The following is a 20,598-nucleotide window of genomic DNA, read 5'->3' on the forward strand; positions in this document are numbered from 1 at the left end:
CTCTGAATTCGCTACTACCATGATTTTGGCCTTTCTCATCTCTGCTTTGTCGTAGGCGGCGAAGATGGTCTCATCTTTCTTTATCGCTGTCAATCCGCCATATCTCTGGGCATCACCATCTTGGTTCACTAGTTTTGGGTACACTCTCTCCTTCACATGACCAGGTGGTGTCGTCAATTGCCTAAATATCTTCACGTGTTGTCCAATCGGCGCTCTCGCCGTCAGGAATCTTCCTGGCCTTTCTGCACGATTCCTCTCATCATGGTTCAATCTCACATCTTGCAACGGTCTTGCATTCACAGGTCCTATTGTGTTGTTGGAGGGCAGTCCCTCCAAGTCGGCAAATCTCAAGGCCGTCGTGGAGCTGAAATTTATGCTAGCGGCTATCAACCAGTCTACGCCGGTTATCGAGTACAATCTGCTGACGGATAGCGTCGCTCCATTCAGCATCCTCCTTGCATCTTCGATGAAGCTCACTCTCTGTAGGTCCAGCTTCATTAGTTCTTCTTTGTATATATGCCAAGGAGACGGTATGGATCGCGACCACATCAATGAGCCTCTGCTCGGTCTTTCCTCTCGACTGGTACTCGTCGTCTCCGATCTAGTGTCCGATCTAGATGTGCCGGCTACTTCTTCGATTGGTTGGTTGACAGGTCCTATCCTTCTCCTAGGATGAATTGTTCTCCTCATCGGTGCCTCTCCCAACCGATCCTGCACGTCCGTTCTTCGACCTGGTTCACTGGAGCTTTGTTGCCGGTAATTTATGGCGGCTGGGACCGTACCCAAGCGTGTTTCCAGGTTAGGAGGCACAAAGGTGGTGATCACCGTATCATTCACCGTTCCCTCTTCCTTCAGCACTCCTGTGTCAAAGAGTTCTGCTTCCAGCTCATCCAACCGTTCTTGGAAGACTCGATTCAACCAAGCTTGTCCTTCGACACTGTCGAAGTGGATGCCATCTGTGGTCAGTCTGGCTTGATCCATGGCTCTCAATTCATGTTCAATGTCCATGAGGATCATTCTTCCGGCATTTCGATTTGCTAGGTTTCTCAAGATGTTGTTCCATCTCATGACTCCCTCGTTGTGCCTTCTTCCTGATGCTGTCAGGCTTCTTGTGTTCATTGGCACCGTGCAAACGGTCAGTACCGCGCAACTGAACTTCTGCCAGAGAGTAGTAAACAAACACACCATCATTGCTTCCCACAGTGCTTCCTGCTCATCTGATCCTCTGGAGATGTCATTCGTCCCAACTAAGATCATCGCATTGGGTATCTTCCCTGGATTCATCAGCTCCACCATGCGATATAATTGGGCAATCGTCGCGCCTCCAAAGGCCATCACCGTGGTGACCCATGAGGTCCTCAAATTCGACAGCACTCTGACTAAGCTGTCTCCCAATATCAGGTGAGATGTCCCGAGTGGTGGTTGCTGCAGGTTCACAGCCGGGCTCCAGGTAGCTCGATTGAAGCAGGCTCTCGGATCTGTCTCCGGAACTCCCGTGAAATTATACTTCAATTGATTATTCTTCTGCACGTCTATTACACGAGACACTTTCTTCGCTGGCATCTTCCTTACTTTCCTCTCTGGGATTCTCGAGTTCCCCATGAGTGGTGTCACGTTACTCATCCCTTGTCTGATTACTGTCTGGGAGAGTTGTACTCTGCCCGTATCGTCAATCGTTCCATAGGGTGCAGTCACCCCGGAACCTGGTGCATTCTTGTTAGCGACCAATCGTCCAGCTGTCTCTATCAGTTTTCTCACTGTCTGTTCTACGACGGGATCACCCAAGGTGTCACTAGGATCCGGGATTGTTACTCGGTTCGTCTCTGCTGGAAGCCGTGTCTCCGTTTTTTGACTCATTTCTCGAGGTGTCAAGAGCTCCATCGGGGACTGCCCACGAGGAATATCCCTTGCAGGTATCACTTTCTCAATGGACGTCGTCACCGCCACCTGCTCCGATCGCTCTTTGTATTCCTGCCTTAAGCGTTCGATCTCTTGACCCTGCTTTTTGTTGCAGTCTTCAAACAACTTTCTCCACATGTCCCGGTCTTCCTCCATCGCCAGCATGGTCTTCGTCATATCGTCTAACTCCTTCTTCGTTTTTCTCAACTGATCGTTCATCTCGTCCAGATCTTGTATGGTTTGGTTCGTCTGAACCTTCTGTGTTACTTTCGCCCCTTTTGGTGGCACAGCTGCTCTCAGTGGTGAACCAGACGAGGTCGCCTCGCTGTTCATCTCCCGATGCATTCTCGTCAGCCCAGGTTTGGGCTTGGAGGGCATTGGCATCTCACCTGGTTGGTAAGTCCTAGAACTTCCCAACCCAGGCTCATTCGCCAAGTCACTCCCTGAGAGAGCCCCGTTTCTCCACCTCATCACTCTCATGTTCGGGCGGTCTAGTACTCCTCTTTCTCCATATGCTGCCATCAACAGGACTTCCGTGGGGCGGTCCCCACGGTTGTCGTGCCCCAAGATGTTAATCAGGGCGGTCAGCAACATGACCACCTCTGGGTCCTCCAGAGCGAAGTCTCGTTCGATCAGCCGACGATAGATCGCATCTACCATCGGTCCTACATATGCCTCTGCCAGGTCCATCAATTCATCCAGGTTGAAATTGTCCATACTGTTCTTTCCAAGTTTGATTTGATTTCGATTTCAAGTTTTGACTCAAGTGAGCAATTAAATGATCAATCAGGATCTAGAAAAGAAATCACGAATGTCACACCTGTCAATTTCACCTTAACATACATCGTTAAAATTTGCTTAAAGACAGTTCAGATAAAAAGATATTTATCCTAAAATTTATTAAAATCAATTGGTTTCTAAAATTTTGGAATTCGACCTAAGATTGGACAGTCCAAACTTTGGATCTATTCCCAAGATCGTCATTTAGTTGTTCATGGTCACTAACCCCTACTTACCCATGATCTTAATAACCTAACACATAACATAACATAACGCACCTCTCACACACAACTTAGTCTTTGGCCTAACACCCTCTCGCACATCACTCAGCCTATACTTAAGTAATATTTCTTATGTAGATATACTTGTATGTTCGTATCAGAGAATATCACGTGTACAAGCGCGTACAATTCCCGAGGATGCAGTCTTCCTCTATTTGGATCGTACACTGGAAGCGAAAGCTCCTTCACGTCCATTTCCACAAGGAAGTCCCTCAGCCTCGTCAAAGACAAGACTAGATTTTCTGGGTCCACGTGTTGCTTCTCTGTCGCCCTCGTTACCAGGAAGCATAAGTACTTTCCCGGTATTTGCGACACCGCCGGGGGTAAGGCTGCTACGCCCCCTATCCCTGGTCTTTGCTTCCAAAGGAATTCCACGTTTTTATATTCCCTCTTAAAATCTGCTGCTAGCGCCGTCCTAAAACTCATGTCTGCGGTGATTGCTATCGCACATGTTCTGTTTGTGAGTATGAAATCACTATCTGTTAGTACTATGTTACTCGAATATTCATTTGGTAAGTTAAAATATGACTCAACTACCCTGCCTATGTCAGGTTTCTTAGGTTCTTCGCCTGTTTCTGCTTCTAAGTTTCCTGTTTCTCTTGCTATTCTCAATTTTTTTATTATCAAGTTTTCAGTGTGGGTAAGTCCTACCCCCACTCCCCGGACAAAAATATCCATCGGCGTCCCCGTCGATCGCATACCGGGTATTAAGTCAAGATTAGAAGCTGGAATGAGAAGTTGTCCTTCCTGGGCAGCCCAGGAAGGATCATCTCGTTCGGTCTTAATGTATTTCGCGCTTTCGCGATCTACGTCTTGAATCGTAACGCTGGTCTTTTCAGGGTCTGATGTCATTTCGTTCAGCCACTCTAAGACACGCAGGTTCGTCAGGTCTTGTTCATTTGACTGCTGTTGCTCATCGTCGAACTCCACCTCGGGTTTCGACCAGTCGTCAACCCACTCATCGTTGTGATCATCGACTATGTCAATGTCCTGTGACACTGTTATTTCCTCTAAACCCACTACTTCCTCCACTATTTTCTTTAGATCTATCCTATCCACTACAAAGTCGTCACCGTAAGGATTGTATTTCTTTCTTAGTCTCGTCCCGTCTTTCTGACGAGTCTGCATCGTGAACGGAAGATCTGGTTCCATGTTCTTGGGAACCTCTGTCTGTTCGGAATCCTGCCAATCTTCCTCTGCGTAGGGCAAGGTTTCATCGTCCGCTTCGATCTGTTCGTTTGGATCCAGGTCCAATGGTGTATCCGTACCTTCCTCTACGACTTCGTTTCCATCGTTCTTCTCCCTGGTGCCTTTTTCATTGACCTCACAAGCAGGATCCATCATTAGATAATCCCCTTCTTCCATGTCTGCAGGTATACACCAGTCTTCTGTCGATGGATTGTGTGGCTTGATGTTCTCGTAGTGGGCGGCTCGGCCAGTACTCAGTCTATAAAAGCGTCCCTCTTGGTGCACCTCTGTAATCATGAAGGGTCCCCTCCACTTCTTCAGAAGCTTTTTTGTCCCTTTCGGTGGTATAACGTTCTGAAATACCCATACGTAGTCTCCCACCGAGTAAGCCTTTGCACCAGCTGCTTTCTTGTCGAATCTTTTCCTTTGCCTTGCCTGTGCTTGCTGAGTATTTCGTCTGCACAGATCGTTCAACTCCTGTTGACGTCTGATCACATCCCTTACGTAAACCTGTGGAGATGTTTTCTTTCCCTCATACTCTGGGTAGAAGAATGTCAAGGGTAAAGACTTCTCGTGTCCCGTCAGCATCATGTGTGGACTGACTCCAGTGGTGGAGTGTTGCGTGCTATTATAAGCTCCCATCACCTGTGGAAGGTATCTGTCCCAATCGGTCATGTACCTGGAACAATATACCCTCAGCATCGACACTAACGTCCTATTCTGTCTTTCCACTAAGCCATTCGTCTGTGGGTGGTATGTCGTGGAGTGAGCCTGAGCGACTTGTGACCGTCTCATAAGCTCTTTCGTAAGCTCGCCTACGAAAGCCGTTCCATTGTCCGATTGAAACGTCATTGGACATCCGTGTCTTGCTATCCACGTATTGATCAGGTGGTCGCATGTCTCTTCCGCCGAGGCAGTTATGCAGGGCACGGCCTCTGCATACTTCGTGAAGTGATCTATCATGACCAAGACTTGGTTGTAACCGCTGTCTGTCATGCATATCTTCTGGTGATCTATCTGCACCACCTCGTTGAATTCAGACGACTCAATTGATTGTAAAGGAAATCGCAACTTCCTAGGATCCTTGACCTGTTGGCATGACAGACATGCTGTCACCCATTTCTCGCATGCCTTTTTCATCCCAGGCCACTCAAAGCGCTTCAGGATCCTCTGATACACTTTGTCGATCCCTTGATGGCCCATCTGATCATGCGACCTGAATAATAGCTCTGTCTGATAGAGTTGCGGCAACACTATCGCGTTATATTTGTATAAGACCTTGTCTTCTTTTCTTCTCCTGCAAGCCACGATTCCGTCCTTGTTCAGATATAATCTCCCCTCCTTCTGCATGAAGTATTGTCTCAGGATCCTATAGCTGTCTTCTTCCAGATCACCTTTGTCAGGTGCACCGTTTTCTATCCACCTTTTTAGGTTGCTTGTCATGCGATCATTTCTCTGCGCCCTTAGAAGGTCCGAGAGTCTGTATCTCGCCTTCAAGTACGTCTTCATGACTCTCATCTGACTGTTCATCTCGTTGGGCTGATGTGTGTCTTCTTCCATCTTAACGCACCAAATCTTCGCCAACGGTTGTGTTTCTTGTTGAAACGGCTGAAGATCAGTCCTGACTACCTCTTTCTGCGGCAACAGGCTTATCGAACGTTTCGATACCGCTATCGTTTCTAAGTCATCCGCTGCGTTGTCAAATACTCTTTCGCTTGGTATTAGGTAGCGATCACTGTCAGGATCCTGGTACACCTCTCTGTCCAGGTTTCTCGCCCGAGTTTCCACTAGTAGCGTGTGTATCGCCAGTTCTGACAGTTCTGATCCCGAGGTCGAATCCCTGTCTGAATAGGTGTTCATTCTCGAGCTTTCTGACTTATCATCCGTCGAAGGTGTTGTGCTGGAGACTGCACGCTCCTCCAGATCATGTCCGTATTTCCTTCGCATCCATCTGAACTCCCCGGACAAAACTTTGTTCTCTAGGTCCTGTTTCTCATCAGGATTTTTCTCGTCTATCTCGGACTCCCCGGACAAATTTCCTTGTCCCGGGTGTTGATCTTGTGATCGCTGGTTTTTCTCCTTATCCTTCTCCCCAGACAAATAGTCTTGCAGCAGATTTTGTTTTACAACTCCACCCTCTTTATCCCGGTCTACAAAGGTGACAGTTTTCTTTTGCTTGCCGCTCTCCCGTCCTTTCTGTCCGTAAGAAGTACTGGTTAAAATCTCTTGGGGTATTGAGGATACTAGTTGCTGAACTATTGTCCTACAATCCCTCTTGTTCTCTTCGTGCTGTTGTCTGGAGGGCATGATCTTCACTTTCTCACTGACTGTTAGCGATGCCACTGCTGCTGTCCACTCGGGGTCATCTCTGGTCACTTCTCTTTCTAACAATCCACCCAGTATCCGCATCACTTGTGGTGTGACTTGCACCGTTTTATCCAGTAATGAGAGGCTGTTTATATTCATGCGAGAGAGTTCTTGCTGGACCAGGTTCGAGCGCAGCAACAAATCCAAGGGGACCGGGTCCTCCCTGGACAGGATCTTTATCTCGGCTGCTTTCTCTACAGGTAACTCAGGATGCCCCGGAATTGGATGTCCAGACTTATCCAACCATCTCGTTAAGGGAAGCGCTTCATAAGTTTCTTTGTCCAGAAACGAGAATCCCTCCTTTACTTCCGCCTGATTGGCCTGCTTCTGCTCCAATCTTTCATAGAACTCAGTTTTCTTGCTGAGACTGTCAGCATTCTGATGTTTATCACGCATCCTGTGTTCGATTATCATATGGTAGCCATCCAATCTTACTATCCATCTACCAATATAACTCTGATCCATCGAGTAGGTCTTCAACCAGGATAACGCTCTGTTGTCCACGCGTAACTTGAAGGGAGCGCTCCCCAAGTATGCACGGTACTTCTCCACGAAGGTAACTACTGCAAACATTTCTGCTTTTGGTGCGCCATATTTCATCTCTGTGTCACTCAAGACTTTGCTGCCGTATGCAATGGGACGGAGGACTGTTCTTCCGTTCCATTCTTGCTCTTGATGCAATATTCCTGAGATGGCTACCACCGATGCGTCTGTGTCAAGAACATACATGCCCTTTTCTGTAGGCATGCCCAGCACTGGCGCTTCGCACAGTTCCCTCTTTATGTTCTCGAAAGCAACTTGTGCCTCATCGTTCCATTCGAACTTTTTCCCTTTGTTGCGCATCAGCTTCTGCATCGGGTACACCTTGTCCGCGTATCCTTTTATGAATTCTCGGTAGTAATTGGCAAACCCTAGGAAGCTCATGAGCTGTGTGTCCGTTCTAGGAGCTTTCCATGTCAGCACAGCCTCTACTGCTTCTGGATCTGGCCTCACACCATGCCGGTCCACCATTCTTCCCAGGTACTTGATCGAATCCCTAAGGATTTCACATTTCGATGGTTTGCATTTCAAGCCTGCTCTTTTCATACATCCGAAGACCTCATCGAGTCGATCAATGTGATCCTCCAGGGTTGGTGTCGCTATGACTACGTCATCCACGTAGCACATCAAGAGATTCCCGTACTTTTTGGTCACTCCTGTCAAAGCCTGAGCCATCAGCCTTTGAAAGGTTGCTGTTGCATTGCACAAGCCGAAGGGCATCCTCTTCCACTGGTACAACCCCAATTCGCACGCGAATCCGGTTTTCTCCCTGTCCTTCTTTCGCAGAGGAACCTGCCAGAAGGCAGAACCCAAGTCCAATGTGGTGAAGAACTTTGCATCACCAAGTTTGGATAGGCTCTCGTCTATTCGCGGTATCGGGTACGCATCTTTAATCGTTACCGCATTCAAGTAACGAAAGTCGCAACAAAATCTAAGCTGCCCCCCTTTCTTTTTCGCCATTACTACTCCGCAAGCCCATGGTGATTTCGAGGGTTCTATCATGTCGTATTCAAGCAACATTTCTATTTCCGCTCGGCACGCTTCCGATTTATGTGGCGTCATTCGCCTTGCGCCTTCCCTATGGGGAACGGCGCCCTCTTCTAGTTCGATTTCGTGTTCGACGAAATTACAGCAACCGATGTCCGCCTTATGTTTTGAAAATACCTCGGCGTTCCGATTTAGGAGGTCCCGCAAATTTTCAAAATCTCCCTCACCTATTTTTCCTTTTAAATGTTCTATTTCTGGCAAAACCGGTTTGTCAGAATCTAGTTCATATGACGAGGGGCGTTCCGGAAAATTCGAGCAGCTTGATAAGCCGTCGTCCGTTTCGGATTTCATTGAAAACAATTTACGAATAGATTTTAATTCATCAATCCTCTTTAAAATTTTATCTTTATTGGCATGATAAGGACAGTCTTTCACACTATATTTCTTCAAGTTTTGTGTCTCTTCATAGTCGGTCCTCATCGGCAATGCGTAACCAAGCTTCTTTCCACGCTGGATTGAAACCGTGGTGTCCAGTGTGTTCAACAACACACTGACACACAGTCCGTTTCGCGTTACCGAGAAGCTCCGGCCTAAAATCACCGAACTCTGACTATTTGGATTCGGTACTAAGCAAACCTGTTTACTATCACTTAACGAATTCAAATTTCTCATTCTAAAAATCGCTACTACAGCTTGTCCTGGTTGTAATTTTACTTTTCTATCCAAAAAACTGGTACCTTATTTTCATCTGTTATTATCCTATTAATTGGTCTCTTAACATACTTTCGGTCCGGGTTTCTAATCCGTATTAGACCGTTGTTCAAGTCAATCATCACATCAAAATTCCTGACAAAATCTCTGCCCAAGATGAATTGGTCGGCGTCGTCCAGATTCTCTACCACCAGGAAGCTCATCCAAAGGTTCCGTCCTCCCATATGAAGGACCGTCACCGGTGTTCTTCCGGCTACGTAGATAGCTCCTCGATTTGCAGCGGCTAGTCGGAGATTCGTAGGAATCAGATCTTCCCGCGTGAAGCCCATTCTCTCCCAGGTTTTTATCGGCATCACACTCACCACCGCGCCTGTGTCCAGAAGCCCTGTGACTCCGATTTTTGTTCCGTTGGTGTCAAGCAGGTGTGCTGTCACATCTGCTTCATATCCAATATGTACCGCGTCTTGTTCTATCATGGCGTCATGGCCTATCCTGCGGACTTTGAGTTCCTCTTCACCCAAATAGATCTGCCCCATTTGGTCATCATCTGTTGTTATGTAAGTCCTGGTGTAGATGCTGATTCCATCCACGTTCAGCATTATTTGATACGGCCCATAGACCTCCAAGTAGCGTCCATGAAGTTTCTTCATGCGAGGGCCACCCGTCGTTAGTAGTGCTCGCACAGCTCTCGACTCAGTGCGTGGCTCCACCTGCCTCAGATAATCTGCATATGTGTCCAAATGCATTAAAGTGAACTCTGATGGTTCACTCAAATTTCTTATTACCTGGTGTCCAGCCACTGAGATTATCGACTGTATCTTCTTTCCCTGCGGCGCCATGCCGAACCTCTTACCGGAGATCACTTTAAGTTTCATATCTAAACTGCTTGGTGTTTTCGTCTCTTCGAACTCCGTTGCCTCGAAGGTATTCAGTTGCTCCTGAAGCTTCTCATTTTCCAGTTCAAGTTTCACTTTTTGTTCGATCTCTTTCGTCACCAATTCCTGCTGTACTCTATTTAAAGCATCCTTTGCGGCTGCCTTATAATCGATCTTGAAGTCATCGGCCGCAGTTGCTGGTTCCGGTTCACGTGCCTCTTCTGTTACTGCTTGCATTTTCTTTGCCGCCAGCTCTTGAGGTTTGTCCTTCCTGCGTGCCTCTGCTTCGCTCAAAAGTCGAGCCTTGCTTGCTTTCACTCCTGACAAAGCTTCTTCATGCCTTGGATGCTTGATGTCCGCCACTGCATCCCAGAATTGCGGACAATCTGATTTAAAATGACCTTCCAAGTTACAAAAGAAACACCTCGGGCCGAATTTCGCAATTACTCCTCTCATGAAATCCTCATGATCCAACTCTGACGCATCTTCGTCCTCGAGGCTAAAGCCTATTGCTTTCATGCCTTGTTTGTAAGCTGGGCATGCTGACACATGATGGTCTGTTGAACTGCAATTAGCACAAGAACGTCTCTTGTCCATATCATCCCTCGGTTTGTACCAATTGTTCCCTTGGTTTGCTGGTCCGTTGTTAAAATTGCCATAATTGTTCTTGTAATATCCAGATCTCGAAGGAGGTTTCAACAAAAGATACTCTTTTGATTTGAGCCTCAACTCCTCCGGTGTTGGCGCATTAGTTGATAGTGGTGTGTAATGCGTTGCTAGCATCGTACGAAGTTCATCATTTTTCACACCATCGATGAATTTTGAGGCTACGGCCAGGTTCATCCTTCGGTTTGACTCATCCGGTTGGCTGCGTCTTCTCAGCATTTCCAAATCATCGAGAAACTTGTCTATGGTTTCATCTTCCCGTTGCCTCCGTTTCTCGAAGCGCATCATCGCCTGGTGCCCCTGCACCCCTGATCCGAAACGGTTTAACAAGATTTCGAAGATTTTCTCTGCGGTGTCACGTTGATACTGTTTCTTGGCCATGACACAGTTCAGGGCTGTCCCTTCTAAGTTGCTGGTGAGCGCGCTGCATTCCTGTCTCTCAGACAAGTCTTCTTCCTCGAAATGCAGCTTCATTACCTCTATCCAGGTATCAATACAGCCATCAGATTCGTCTTTGTAGCATCTGGGTTTCTTAAAGACTCTTCTGGACTTTTCACTGCGTTCATTGGTTCTAGATAACCGCGTCAGGAATGTCTCCAAAGACCTGTTCAGGGGTTCAAATGCTGTGGCCATTGCCGTAGCATCCCTTGAGTGTCCCGCTTGAGTGTCCTCACACCTTGTCGAAGGCTCTGTGTGCGGTGCATCCCTGCAATCCGAATCACCATGAGCGTTTCCCGCTTGGCCCATGTGACTCCTCCTCGGGCTTGTATGCCCCATGTTGCCAGAATCGCTTCTCCCAGTCGCATGTGTGCTTTGCGTTGGTCGTTCGTTCGAGGTTTGTCTGTTCCCCGTTGAACTCGCTCTACTGTTCGGGCCCCATGCTGTATTACCCCTTGTGGCATAGCCTGATGAACTGCCCCTGCCTCTAGTGGATCCATACGTCTTCCTCCTTTGATGTTCATTGAAGTTCACCCTCGGTTCCCTGCTGGGACCTCCCGAGTTCGGCTCTCCTTCTTTTGGTCCACTCTTGCTGCTTAGTAGCCCGTCCAACCTATCCATGATAGCCTGAGTTCGCCTCTCCATCATCGCGTCTATCTTTGTGTCAAGAGACCCAAGAGACTGCTCTTGCTGAATTCTTAACTTCTCCATGTCGGCTCTTAAGCGTAACTCCCTCTGTTCCGCCTCTCTTGTCATTCGCGACAAGTTCCTCGTCATGTGTTCATCCGTTCTTTCTTTCAAGCGTTTTTCGCTTCTGCCAACTTCTTGTCTGTTGCGGTTTATTTCTTCCCGCAGACTTTCTCTTTCAATGTGAACTGCTCTTTCTAGTTCACTCATCCTGATCGACATCTGTTCATTTTGTTCTCCTAAACTGCCCACTATGTTGTTTAAGGCTTCCTCCAGTGCTGCCCCGTTATCCATGAGTGGTGTCACTAGTGGTGGTGTAACCCTGTCGGTCCCAGGTAACTTCGTGCTTGTCGAGATCCGGGCCTTGACTCTGTGCTTCAACGTCTTTTCATTATTTAATTCAGGATCCATTAACGCGTTGCCAAGCCCTCTGGCTCTACTCTCTCCAGGTTGTGGCTCCGAACTTGTCCTAATCGCGAAGTCCTTTGACTGGCCCGGTGTGTTTGCCTCTTTGCTTATCGTTGTCACTACACCAAATTTGTCCATGGTTCCAGTCTCTCTTCCGACGTGTGCCTCACTCTCCTGGATCGAACTATTGAGGCTGACTTGAGATCCAAAGTCCCCTTGCTCCTCTTCATCCTCTTCCTCCTGGGACTCACCATCGTTTCCTGCTCCTCCTCCCATGCTGAATGGAAAGATGTTTCCGAAGGTGTTCTTCATTCTTTCTGAGAACGATGATGAGGTTGTTTGTTTCCCAGTTCCGCTTGCCATCATAGTGTTGTCTGTAGGAGATCTTCTAGTTGCCGTTACTTCAGTTGAGATGTCGGACAGTTCCGACATCTCTTCTCGATCCAATGTCCCGGTGGAAGTGGCAAAATCATGGCCTTGTTCTACCGGGGTTGATTCACTCGCCAGCCTTCTGCCTCTTCCTTCCAATCCATTTACTCCCTGGTTGTCGTTCATGGTATGGTCCGTATTGACCTCCACTTCTAATAGTTCTCTTCGCTCTTCTGAGGTCTTCTGACTTCTCGTTTCAACCATTCTGCCTGAAACCGTCCCCCTTTTGTCAGACCGGGATCGCTTGATCCAATCCACAAAAGGATCGGTCATCGTTTTTCTTTGCTTTTCAGGTATGAATTTCCTAGAGCTATTACCTCGTTTTGGTATCCTTGACTTGTCTAAACTCATTCTTTATTTGTCACTTTCCTATGCCTACTCTTGACTCAATTGCTAGAGACCTTATAGTTTTATTAACAATAATAATGACACAACCCAATAAATTTCACCAGATTCTACTAAATAGTGACCACGAATCCCTGTATGTTGTCAGAGTACAGTTTGTATAAAATTTATTCACACTGACCGATTATCGGTCCAAAGATCTGGAAATTAGCACAATATGATGTTATCAGTCAATTTTAAAAGATAGTGTACTCACTACCCAATCAAGCACAGTTTAGGTTGATTTAAAATAAAAAAAAAACAAAAAAATATATATTGACACAATATGAACGTATATATAAAAAAACGTATGTGTCTTGTACTCTTAGTCGGTCGCAGTACAATAGTCGAACCTGTCTTTTAAAGAAAAAGCTTTCCCTGCTTGGTGCTGCACCAAACAGACAAAACTTTGAAGGCAGTAATTTTCTCAAGTGGGCGTCTATTGCACCCACCGAGTACTGTGTTACCTATTCTGCCTTCGGACTGCCCGAGCTAGACCTACTAAAATCCTCAGGGCAGTCACTTTTCCCAAAAACGTATTATGTTTCAATCCACACCAATGAGTCACGCTCTTTTTAATTTAGACTTAGTGTCGCGAATATCCGAGTTCGGACCTGTTTTGTATTAGTCTGGTTCTTTTTGAAAGGCAAGTTACCAGTGCAGTCACTGATACCTAGCCTGTGTATTAATAACCTAATACCTCTCGCTTTTTAGTCTTTCTTTCGTTTACCTAAGTCCTTAATAAAATAATACCCCTCCGGATTGGCACAAATAGGACCCTTCCGGACTGTCAGAATATAGACCCCTCCGGATTGGGACCCCTCCGAGTTAGTTAATAGTAGACCCCTCCGGATTTGGACCCCTCCGAATTAGCAACTATAAGACCCCTCCGGATTCGGACCCCTCCGGTTTTGTGGAAAGTAGCTTTTCGTAGTTTTCTTAATCTCAGCTTATACCCCTCCGGATATGTTCTGCGTTGCTTTTATGCTGTTTGAATTAACTGGGAAGGGTCCTTTCCTAGACCCCTCCGGATTGAAGTTAAGGCACTTATTTGACAATTCACCCTAACGGTGAAGGGTCTTATCACTTGCCTAATTTCGACTCTATTATGGTTGTCTTGTGCCTTCAGCCCTCCCTTTTGTCTAGAACTGTCCTAAGTTACTTAGTTCAATCGCTATCAACTTTTGGTAGGGGTATAAGGGTTTTTCAGAAAAATTTATAAAACGTAAAGGGTGTACCCCTCCGGATTTGTGTAATTTGCTAAAAACAATCTCAAAAAATTTTCTTGCTCGCTTTTCCGAAAAATTTCTGATCCTATTAGTAAGCTCAGCTAATTTCTGATCTATTGGTACCAAGATCAACTCGATATGATCAGTAGTTCCAAAGTTATTAACCAAAACGTCTTTTTTCCGAACTCAAAAAATTTTCTCTCTTATAGGTTCCGCTTAACTTTTTCCGCAAATCTGGTCCTTTCGACCTAAAAATTATTGATCCGAGCTCAGAAGGCCTATACTCTTCTAGTTCAATGCAAAAGACCCGATCTAAAACGCTATTGTAGAAAAATTTTGCCAAAAACTATGCTACCTGGACCCCTCCGGATTGATGAATCTACCAAATCAAACACGTTATGTTCGATTTCTCTGCAACCCGGAAGGCTTTCGGGTAGCGGATTTTAAGACTTGTAGATTCACTAGTGGACGTTGTCCGAACAACTATTTTTACTGTCCTACCTCAAAAATTTCAAAAAATTTTCTAAATTTTTAGTGTTTCTTACTATCAAAAATTGGGAAAATTTGGTTTTTGGTACCAAACTAGTTCCAACCACTTCCGAACTAAAGTTAACCGGTTCTACTTATTACCGTAGTGCAGTTACGATGTAACACACTAACTTAGCGCTTTTTTCCGTTTCAAAAAATATCGATATCTCAAAAATCGCGACTTGTGGGGGGATCAAAATATCGCTATTTTGACCCTAAAAACCGGTCTGTTTTCGTTGTTTTTCTCTGAAAAACGATATGTGACTATTAATATAGGCTATATGAATAATAATATTAGTAATACTATACCCCTCCGGGTTTGTTTATTATCCAAATTAAGGTGCTTAACTCGGATATTCGCAGTTCGGTGAAGGGTCACTACAGTGCAGCACTGTCGAGCCCCCCACAGATTACTATCTTACTTTTTGTACCAAAAGGGATACAAAACTTGTTAACGATACCCAACAGTCGATTGTTGTTGTCGTTGAGCCCCTTCTTGTTGCTCCTTGTACTGCTTGCCGGATCGGTCTTCACCCAAGACCCTTCCGAATTGAGCGCAAATCAGCTGACCCTTCCGGATTGAGCGCAATTTATCATTAACGTGCTTAAATGCTCAAATAACCCTACAGTACAAGCCTCACAAACGGGCTACAAAATTGATCGTAACGATCCTGACTGATATAAATGCCTGTAACAACAATATATCTATCAACAACAAACGGGGGGGTTGAATCACATCTTGTCTGGGGGGATGATTTCTACTGATTTTTTACTTTTTTACTGTTTTTGGTTTTTTCGGTTATTTTTTATGTTTTTTGTTTTTCTTGGGTACTATACTACTTTTTGTTTGGTTTTGCTGATATCTTTAAGTGTTTTTGGTCACAAACCACTCAGGGGATGAGGGGTTCATGATTCCCCCCACCCTTCCTGGTTCGTGAATTTTCGGTCTTAACTAGGTTAAAAAACTATTCACGGTAATCCGGAAGGCTTCCGCGTTCCGAACTACCCTTCCGCCCCGGCAGTTTAGGCCTATTAAGGGCGTTAATGTGAGCATCCGCTCGGCGCGGAGTGCTCGTTAACGGTTCCGCCGGTCATGATGTTATGAAAAAATAACACCCAGGAGCGCCATAAAAACATACATGTAACATTCGCCCGGAAGATACATATCGACGGATAACAAAACTAAGTCTTAAGACGACTGGCTAGCGTCTAAACAGAGCTTTTCATGTTTTTCACCGTCTCTACCAAGCCAGTACTTTTCGGTGGTCTTTCTTACATCAGGCTGACAAAAACGTTACTGTTCTCCGGCTTCGACCAGAACGCTCAAATTAACTGAGTTACATGCAAAATTAGTGAGCTCATGGCTGGGTCTCTGTATCCCCAGACCACGAGGTCACTCCTAAAAACAGGGCTATTACTTATTATATTACTATTGTTTTTGTTCAGTAGATAAAAATCATCATCTCCATCGAAGATGGATCAACCCTTTCCCCCAACTCCTAGCACCTCATCCTTGTCAAAACTAATCAAAATATCAGTTAAATTCAAGTCAGGACATGACAGGATGCTAAAAGTTTATGTGAGTTAATAAAAGTTCCCGTCCCGAGACCCTTCCGGATTCTTGAATCCGCTGAATCAAGCTCCTTACTCTTGATTTCCTGCTAATCCGGAAGGCTGGTTCTCACCCTTCACCGTTCTTGGCAAGGGCCTTGCAACTATTGTAGCAGCACAATAGTTGCAACTCGGAACGCTCTCTGCTATTCTGTATTTTGTTGTCGTTCTCTAATCTCGATTTTCGTACTGTTCGCAATCGCAGATAAAAGTTGTTCTGTTTTTTACTCGCTTTTTTGTTAAAATGGCCGTTTCAGCATTTCTCAGAAATGTGACGTCATCATTCGAATTTTTAAAAATTTAAAATACTAGAATATTCTAGCCCTCACCGTTTGGCTAAACGTTCCAATAACGTCGCTAATCCTTCGAAATCATCAACTCGGAAGGCTTACTGCTCAAAATTCGAATCCTGCATAAATTGCATTTTGGCCATTCTGGTCGAATGTCACAGATCCATCGGAGATAGATCAAACCATTCCCTCAACTCCTAGCTTCTCATTCTCTGAAAACGATTCTGATGTTAATGTGAATTCAATTCAGGCCATTCCGGGCAGCTAAAAGATGTTTAAACAGTTTTGAGTTACTCTCCCACACCCTTTCCGAATTCCTGAGTCCGGATGAAGAAATGTCTTCTTAACTATCAGGAAAGTTGGTAAATAATTCGTTAGTTGTGGTTCTCGGGAGTTGCTCTGTACAGCTTGTAGCCGCAAAATCGTTACAACTCGGAACGTTCTACAAATTTTGTCGACTGTAATTTCAATCGTCTTCGATATCGGTTGCACGTCTGTGTTATACTGGCGGAAATTGTCTGTCTGTTTTTCGCGGTTTCAGTGGTTGCGAAAAAATCGTCACTTGTCATGCATGCCTAAATCGTCATGTCAAATTTCATGTCAATTCAAATTGGCCCCTCTAAGTTCGCTCAGTTCATGGGTAGATGCAAAATTTTGACTTTTGATATGTGCCAAAAGATGATGTGGGCTTGCTAGTATCGTCAGATCTCAAATGGGGTTCACGCTTCGAGAAGGCAGTTGAAAAGCTTAAGTGTTATTTCATTTTCGCAGGAACGTCACTTCTCAAGAGCATGAAAATTCATTTGTACAAGTCATGTGCGTTACTAATTTACTAAATGGCTGTCTGTGCTGGTTTTCCGATTCCCCTCACGTCAAAATGTTTGAAAAAGTACAGTAATCAGATTCACGATAAACATTTGGGTCGACAACAAGTTCAGAATACTATTTTATGCTATCGGAAAGTGGAGTTTTGCCAATCTCACTCCGTCTCCAAGTAGAAGAGCTAGTGTATCTGAGCAAACTGTTGCATGATGGAACAGATTTATGCATTTGGGATTATTTATATTTCGAAATTTTTAAACGTAATCTCTGAAACCTCCCACTGTTTGCCATGCAGCACTCAAACAAGGTCCTACTTAAATCATTTTCCTCCGAGCGACTAAGCTTGCCAATGAATTGCATTTTTAAGGCCTTAATTTGTTACAGAATCCAAAACTCTGCCTGCTGCCATAGAATTTTTGGTCAAGAACATTGTTTATACTAAATATGATGATATAATATCATGTACTTGGTTCTTCAAGTGTTTCTGTAAAAATGACATATCACAAATTTTTTTATCGTGAAATACCTCCATCGGAAGGTACTGAAGTGTTATAAAAGAATAAAGGAAAAAGAAGAAATAAAGTGTTATCTTATCGTAGTGTATTCAATCTCGTTTATTTGTTTAGTAATCTTGTGGAAGAGCTTTCTGCGGCTTGGTTATTTCAATCTAATCAGCTTTTTTTAATCGAATATTTGTATCGAAAATATAAGAAGAAGAAGAACGACACGCTCTGATTGTACTTGAAGCAATTAATTGTTTTCTTTTTAAGGTTATGGATTTCTCACTAATGCTGGATTCTTCTTTGGATCCATCAGTTTTTGATGATATTCTCAACCATATTTACAGCGCTATCGAGACAAACCAAACAAATATTTGCACGACTCTAATGCGAGAGTATATCAAAAAGTGGCCAAACTGGGAATTCAAAGATTTTAAAAAATCTGGCAGCACTCCTCTAATTTGTGCTTGTCAAAACGGAAGCTTGAGTGTTGCGGAGTTCCTTGTGATCAATTTGGGATTCCCTGTGAGCGACTGCGGGACCGTTAGGTATAATTTAACTATCTTAGAATAGCATTTATATTTCAAACGAAATCCTTCCGGTAATATATATAAGTGTATGTATAATAGTATGTTTATATTTGGGTGTGCTGAGATAATATGTTTGTAGGTTTGAGCACGAAGTCATCGAAGATGCTCCGCCAATCTGGGTTGCCAGTGCCGCTGGACACATTGCAGTGGTAAAGTTCTTGTTACAAAGTGGCGCAGATGTCAATGCTGTCACATCTACCAATTCTACTTCTCTCAGAGCTGCCTGTTTTGACGGGCACCTGGACATTGTGGAGTATTTGATTGAAAATGGAGCAGATCTCGAGATTGCAAACCAACACAATCATACTTGTCTCATGATTGCCTGCTACAAGAAGCATTTTGAAATCGTAAAAGTATTGGTGAAAAATGGAGCTCAAGTGAACCGAAGAAGTCGTAAAGGGAACACGGCTTTACACGATTGCGCGGAAGGTGGATGTGTTGAAATAATGAAATTTTTATTGGATAACGGGGCTACGTTCCAAAGAGACGAATATAATGTTTCACCTTTGATGGCAGCTGCTATCTCGGCTCATACATCTGTTGTTAGATTTATAATGGACACCTATATTACGCCAATTACTGACGAGACCGTCATAGCCGAAGAGGTCGATAGGGGAAGTCGGATCTCACCACGAGAGCAAATTGATGTTTTGGAAATGCTTGGATGTTCCATGATCGACAAGAAGCAAGACTTGTTGGAAGGTTTAAAATGGTGGAGACGTGCTAGTGAAATGCGTACCTTATACCACTCTGTGGGTCTCGTTGAGCTTCTGAAAGATATTGCCCAGCCAGTTGAAGAAATGGAAAATATTGTCGAGTATCAAAGTGTGGAAGATGTCGAGGAAATGATGCAAGAGTACAACCCTGACCACATCCGAATGCAAAGTCTTCTCGTGCGACAGCGACTCCTTGGTTTCAAGCATCCCGACACGACTTACTACATCCGTTATCGAGGGGCAGTTCTCGCAGACTCAGGAGACTACGAACGCTGTTTGGAGCTGTGGAGATATGTTCTGCGTAATCTAGTAAACAACCTGGACCCTCTTTGCTGTAATATTCTACTGTGCGCTATCCAGTCATACGTAGAACTATTCGGGTTTCTGTTTTACACACAGAAGCACGATAGATTCAGGCAAGTTTACCCAACGCCGAGTCCTAACTTGGTCAAACTTGAAGATGTCTTGTCAGTCTTGCAAGCTTGTATCGTGTTATACAAGTTTCACAAGAAGACATCGTCAAAGAATCCAGTTGAGCAATCTATAGCATACCAGAATAAGACGGACCATACTTGCATGAAGTTAATGTGTAAACTGGTTGTATACTTCTCACTTGTTAAAGAGGACGACTTAAAACAAATTGAACTCAAATCTGACTCTAAAAAGGCACTAGATCGAGTGGAGTTGTTCACTGAACAGATGGAGTCGCTCTTAAGTGACATAATATCATACGATATTCGCGATGGGGATGGCAACACGCTTCTTCATGTGATAATGAGCTCGGATTGTTGCGGCGCCGAACGTCATCGCATCACTGAGTACCCGCATCTACCGGCAATTGAGATTATGCTGAAACTCTATCGATCGGTAATCTATGATTTAGACCTGGGAAATAAAGAACATTTTTCGGCATTAGAATTGTTTTTCAAACAGAGCGGCGATAGCAGCGAATGCAAACAGCTACAGCAAGTATTAGATCTATTCGAAAATTACGGAAGTCATATCGATTACGACGCAGAAACACGAACAGATTTTTGCCCCCTTTTGAAATACAACGACCGAGCATTGAAATACAACGAAAGTCAGGAGTATGAAAAATTTCTGGCTATTGCAGATGACCAGGAAGTGAATGAAGAAGACTTTGAAAAGCTACCTCTCAAGATTCGATCTCTCAAATGTCTCTCGGCAAAAGCGGTGCTCGAAAACGACTGCGACTTCTCACAGATGTGCGAGCATCTGCGAAGCTATGTATTGAAACACTAATCACAAAACAGAATAGGTTAGGAAACATATAATTTAGGGGTATAAACTATTTAAATAAAAAGATCAATCAATATATGCAACAGAGGCGCTGTTTTAGATTCTATAGATTCAATTTGAATTTTAATTGTCTCTTTTTTATTTCCAGTGAGTCTGTAGAACAGAGATCAGGATTTTTATTGGAAATATTAATTAGCCAAAACGGTATGCTCACAAAACTCAAGTCTCTCATACGGCGCATGCCTACGTTACTACCGAAAGCCGTTTAGTTGAATATAAAGTTTGAAAATGTGGAGAAATTTTAATGAGAGTGGTAAATAACTGTATTCAGATGTTTTCTCTCAACACCAGGGAACACATAGACGCCTTGTGAAATGTCAGATGATATATCTTATTTGAGTCGCGATCCGGC

At 44.5% G+C, this 20,598-nt stretch overlaps 1 protein-coding gene across 2 annotated transcripts in view; it reads left to right on the top strand.

Moving 5' to 3' along the window:
* LOC134845987 (protein fem-1 homolog C-like) overlaps nt 1-20,320 on the top strand; it is a 390,705-nt gene extending 370,385 nt beyond the window's left edge. For both annotated transcript variants that reach the window (XM_063863141.1, XM_063863148.1), the window contains exons 2-3: nt 17,889-18,168; nt 18,290-20,320. In XM_063863141.1, coding sequence (XP_063719211.1) covers nt 17,894-18,168; nt 18,290-20,189 — 2,175 coding nt within the window. In that variant the 5' untranslated portion in view covers nt 17,889-17,893 and the 3' untranslated portion in view covers nt 20,190-20,320. The remainder of the gene's footprint in view (nt 1-17,888; nt 18,169-18,289) is intronic.
* The last annotated feature ends 278 nt before the right edge of the window (nt 20,321-20,598 follow it).

The sequence above is a fragment of the Symsagittifera roscoffensis genome, chromosome 1 (assembly GCF_963678635.1).
Source record: "Symsagittifera roscoffensis chromosome 1, txSymRosc1.1, whole genome shotgun sequence".
In the NCBI taxonomy this organism is placed as follows: domain Eukaryota; kingdom Metazoa; phylum Xenacoelomorpha; order Acoela; family Convolutidae; genus Symsagittifera; species Symsagittifera roscoffensis.